Raw genomic sequence first — 5,434 nt, 5'->3', positions numbered from 1 at the left:
GTCCTGCAGGACAATGGTTTCCTCCAAAATCACAGCAATGTTCTGCACCACTGCAGATGAAGTTGTTGCAACACAGTCCTCTAAAACAAAGAGTATGCCCACAGCCACTCCCTTGGTAGACTCATCTTTAGGATCAGACTCCTGTAAAACCAGAGCAGTGTTAAAAGGTGACGACATGATGCCAAACAAATTAAACAACCACTTAGACATTTTTGACTTTCATCAAATGGCGGCTTATGGGTCACATTAGACCCGCCAAGACTTCTGATCCATCCCACAAGATATTAATAAATTAATTTAATTTGGAGAAGAAAAAAATGTGTCATTGTAGTTAAGATGTGTTGCATTTTGCTCTTCCTATATTGGAATAGCCCGAAAAACAAATGAAATTGGAGACATCTGGAGACATTTAGTGACTCAAATATGTTGGTTGGACCAAAAAGGCTGAAAACACATAATCTGTCAGATTATCATAAGTGAGTTTCAAACACGACACTGCAGCTTTTTTACACCAATCACACACTGTGTAATAGAGTGAAAAAGAGTTAAATATAATATTTCTTACAAACTGCTGTGTTCTAGAATTAAAATGTTCATGTATCATCAGTCCTGTGTGTGGTGATTTAATGTGCATCTAGTAAATTACATTCTTTTTAAATTTTAAATAATGTTTTAATTTTGCAGGGTACACCTGTCAGATATTTCTTCTTTCTTCTTACTTTTGCAGTTTGTAATAATTAGATGCAAAAATCATGACAATATTCCATTCACTTGTATACTTTGGTGCATTTTTTTCCCCCATTTTATTCATTTTGTTGACTAGTTTTGTTAATTTTCATTCAAGAAGGAATTTTGAGGAAAAGATGGTGAAAACAACAGTAACAATTTGGAGGATAAAAAATTATAATAGATTGTCATGCTTCTAATCTATAAGTGATTTTTTTTCATTACACACAATTACACATTGAAGTTTTAGATCCGAGTTAATTACAGTGCTTAAACAAATTAAAGAATTACAATCAAAGGAAATGAAAGCTGTGGGTGTGTGTACAAGGGGGCTAAAAAGATTTTTAATGGCAAAAAGGGGGCTCTGTTGAAAAAGTTTGGGAACCACTGCACTAAAGCACTTATGCACACATCTCACAAAATCAAAACGCTGCTCTTTTGTGATATGTAATACTTACTAGACATTGTTTGAAAAGTTCTTTGGGCTCGTCCCGAAGGAACACTGGAAGGCCTCGAAGTGCAGCATCCTTGCGATGTCTGACAATGTTAGAGGTCTATAAAAAATACAAAGCTGTTTTGAGATTTTTTTTTTAAAGTTTGCAAACAACAAAAAATATTTCACATGACCAACCAAAGTTAAATAAACTTATAACATTGTACCTCATCCTCAAGTTTCTCCAAGAGATTTTCCATGTCCTTCCCAAAAGCTCCTTTTCGGGCACGGTACAGCCGGAGAAGTTTCGGTGTGTACTTGTCCACTGCAGCTCTGAATGTTCCCAGCAATTCCTTGTTTGTGATGCGGAAAAACTCCTCACAGATCTGCCAAAACATATTCAGGACATGTACACATCAGACCAATTACTGAGAATTCTAAATGATAAATTCACATTTACACATACAAAAAAATGCAAAGGGACACAAGATAGTAAACCCTTACCTGTTCTTTAAAGAACAAAGCAGGCCATCTCTCCTGGATTTCCATCACCATGGGTTGCTCCTCCACGACCTCTCTTCTCCTTAGAGAGAAAGTTAAGTCCATCTTCTCCCTAATAAATGAATGATCAAGTCGTGCCTTCTTGGATGCTTCCACCAAGAGAACTCTTTGCTCCTCAAGTGAGGCATCATCATGTTGTTCTGGATGTTCAGGAACATGGTTCACTTCTCCACGTTTAGCTCTTTTAAGGGTGTATTTAGTTTCATCCCCATTTGGCTTTCGTTTTTTGTTAACTGACACTTCACTGCAACCTGCCTCTCGCAGCTTTGCTCTGTAATTATTGAGCTTGTTCCGAATGCTAACCAGCCATCCTTCATAGCCTTTGCCTTTACCAGGCTCTTTGAGGCAAGGGTACTTGATTATCAGAGCTGAAGCAATGGATTCGAGTTCATCATGATCTGGATAGGCCTTGATGTCAAAAGCTACTTGGGCAATTTTGTCCAGAATTTCAATCTTCATGTCTCTTGATACATCAATGCCTATTTTGTTTTTTTCATATGACTCATTGCCCTTTCTTAATTTAAGTTCTACATCAAGAGACAAAGTAGGGATAGGAAATGGATCAGGCCACTCTGAGATGCTGCGCAAATACCTTGACAAAGGAGAAAGGCTGTTTGTCTGGCTTCCTGAAGAGTTCATGCTCACAGTGTCCAGTGAAGATATGGAGCCAAGAGACTGGCTGTCATATTCTTCTGGTTGAGATACTCTTAACCACTTGATGTGTAGGACCGCACGGTCGTGGGGTAGCTCTGAAATGTCAGACAAATTGCAGAGTGCATTCTGGAATTCAGGGTCCTCAAACTGTAACAAAAAGTCTCCCTGAAGTTGTAATTTTTCTTTAATAGCAGCAATGAGGGCATCTACTGTCTCTGGAACTTGAGACAGCTGAAGACGCCGAGCTTCCTCTTTTGAGATCACAACACGAAATAGTGCCTGTGAAACAGAGAAGATTGTTTTATTAAACTATCTAAACTTTTTATCACTATGATTATCAGTTATGATATATATTTCCAGAAAAATACTTACCATTTTCTGTCTTTAATACAAACGTGCCCTCAGTGTCACCCAAAGCTTTCCTCCAACAGAATAAGCTGTCAAAGGATAATAATGACTTAATTCCTCAGCATCAACAACAAAAACTTCAGCATAGTCACTGTCTTCAAGTTCAAATGACCTATAATGCTCGAAGTACCAGGCAGTAAGTCGTTTAGACAGGAAGGACACTTTACCAGAATAGACCACAATGCTCAATATCTTGAAAAATTCTGGCTGTCCAAAGCTATGTCCTGCCATGATAATCATGTTTTGAGCATATTCTGTTCCAAACAGCTGTACTTTACAGGAGATGGCGACTGTGTCAGCATGTGGAAATTTTGTCAAAATAGCATTTCTGTGGGGAGAATCCAAAGATGACACCTGAGCAGCTTTAACCTTTTCAATATTAAGATCAGATGTAAAGAGACTCTGCCCTTCCAAATGGTAGGCCATCGACTGCTGATGTTTTGTTGCTAAGGAGAGCAGCAAATTCTTTGTATTATGTACATCACGGGCAACTTTTTTGAAGAGACCATGTTTAGATTCAAACCTCATTGTCCAGAGGTCCACCAACGGCCCAAAACAGCGTATGAGGTGCGGGTAATGCTCAATAATATGATGTTTTGGTTTCAAAACGAAGTTAGGAAATGTTGCTTTAAGCAATGAGTGATGATCTGACAGCTTACATGCTAGGTAACATAATGCCTCCTCTGTGAATTTATCAGATACAACAACTTCAACTATCTCCTTCAGATCCATCAGAATTTCCCATGATGGTTCACCCACTGGAACAATGCCACCAATCATGAGAGGAAGCAGCCGCAACAATGCCCAATTTTCATGTGCATTTCCCCCAATAGAACCTTTTGAGAAAGCTGCTTTAGGAATAATCTTAGGTTTGTTGACTTTGTCAGAGTATTTGTAAGGAAATGACCTGATGCTATGATTAAGCCTATCGAGTGTGAAACAGCCCTTAGAAATTAAGTCTTGAAGACACAAGGCTAATTCAATTGGAATAACCCCTTCAAATAAATCGTGCAAAATATCTGGGGGGAATCCAGTCACAGGATGGAAAAAAGCCAAGTGCTTGTTTAATACACACTCTCTTTTTACTCCATTCACACTCTTAAGAGCTTGGTTTTGGTTAAGCTCTTCCAAAAATCTGTTGTGCTGCTCAGGAGTTCTCAAATGGAAGTCTCTTGCTTTGACAGTTGCTATCTGACTACGACTGACCAAACAGAAACGACAAAATTTATCCACAGTGAAACTTTCTTGGAATCCTGCTAAGCTATGTGCTCCGAGATTATCTGCACAGACACAGAACAGTTTTACTCCAAAGTTCTCTGAGGCTTCTACCCCATACTCTTCAATGTATTTCAGATCCTTTAACAATGGCTCCAAAAATTTCTCATACCCAAATTTCCTCACATCAACACTTCTTCCTAATGCTGCCAACTGGATAGAAGTAAGACCTGCCCTAAACCGTGCTGGTAAATTTAAAACAATCCAATAAACTCCAACTATTTTGTGGATCTTTCTTGACGTACCTAATGGATTGCAAACTTCAAATTCATCGATGTAAAGGGCTAAACTGATGTCTTTTTCTTTGTCAGTGCAAGTATTACTCTGTTTAAAGTAATAGCTATCCTGAAATGACCTGTAAACACCTGCTAAATGTTCTTGACTGAAAATCAAAGCACTGACAAAATCAGGACGCTTCAAAAGGTTCTGAAGCACTGATGTCAGAGGTACGTAGACAAATGTATTTTTGCAGTTTTGCTTGTAAAGATATTCTACTGGCTCAATAAAAGTAAAATTCTTCTTGAAATACAAGTTCCTTCTGTAGTCTGTAGATAGAGAGCCCTTTGCTGATGTTGCTATTAGTAATGGATTAGATGAAAATACAGAATCCACTATCTCTTGAACAAGACCATTTTCAGCTGAAATGTTGTGCTTTTGAAGGACCTCTGCTACAGACTGAAAACAATGCAATTTTGATGATGTTAGTATATCACAAGTTGCCTCAACTATTTCTTGAACTGCACTTCGAGACACATGTAAGACAGTTTGCATAGACAGAAAAAGGTTTGCAATCTTATGTTCTATTGATTCATAAGGTACAGAATCCAAACAATTAGTTGCATCTTCCCCTGAACCACTACTAAAATTATCCTGTATAGATGTTGACGCTTCACTGGTCACTTCAATGATGCCAACTGAATTACCTGCACTACACTTAACCACACTTCTTAAGTCACTGATTGTGTGTCTTTTGTGCTTTCTGCTTTTATGTGAGCTGAAGCCTGAGTAACTATTTGTTTTAAATTCACAATCCAAAAAAGGACACTTAACTGTTTCCTGAACCTTAAGATGATTTTCAAGATGTTTTGTAATAGCTCTTTCTGAGCACAATTCTTGGAAATCACAAAGCTCACATTTGAAAGTTATACTGTTAGACTGATGAACAGGTTCACCTTTGCTGTGAAATCTAGACAGATGTGATTTCAGAGCTCCTCGGGTTTTGAAGACACAAACACAGGTGGAATGGACACAAGGCCAATGATGAGGTCTTCTGTGGTACAGCTCGTAGTGTCTGATTAGATTTTCCTGGTTTGCAGTAAAACTGCAGAACTTGCATTGCATGTGGTCTTAATTTTCCAACCTAAAAAAAAAAAAAAA

The 5,434-nt window shown here is 38.1% G+C and overlaps 1 protein-coding gene across 1 annotated transcript; it reads right to left on the bottom strand.

The window, feature by feature from the left end:
• Positions 1–7: 7 nt before the first annotated feature.
• Positions 8–2,179, bottom strand: LOC103367225 (uncharacterized; the record flags this gene model as incomplete). The annotated part of the gene is made up of 4 exons (XM_008295194.1): positions 1,664–2,179; positions 1,387–1,545; positions 1,185–1,280; positions 8–141 (listed from the first exon to the last, which is right to left on the bottom strand). Coding segments are annotated over exons 1-4 (905 nt in total), but the record flags the coding sequence as incomplete, so codon positions are not given.
• Between the last annotated feature and the right edge of the window lie 3,255 nt (positions 2,180–5,434).

Source organism: Stegastes partitus, unplaced genomic scaffold (genome assembly GCF_000690725.1).
Source record: "Stegastes partitus isolate 25-593 unplaced genomic scaffold, Stegastes_partitus-1.0.2 Scaffold1029, whole genome shotgun sequence".
Classification (NCBI taxonomy): Eukaryota; Metazoa; Chordata; class Actinopteri; family Pomacentridae; genus Stegastes; species Stegastes partitus.
This window is presented reverse-complemented; position numbering and strand designations above follow the sequence as displayed.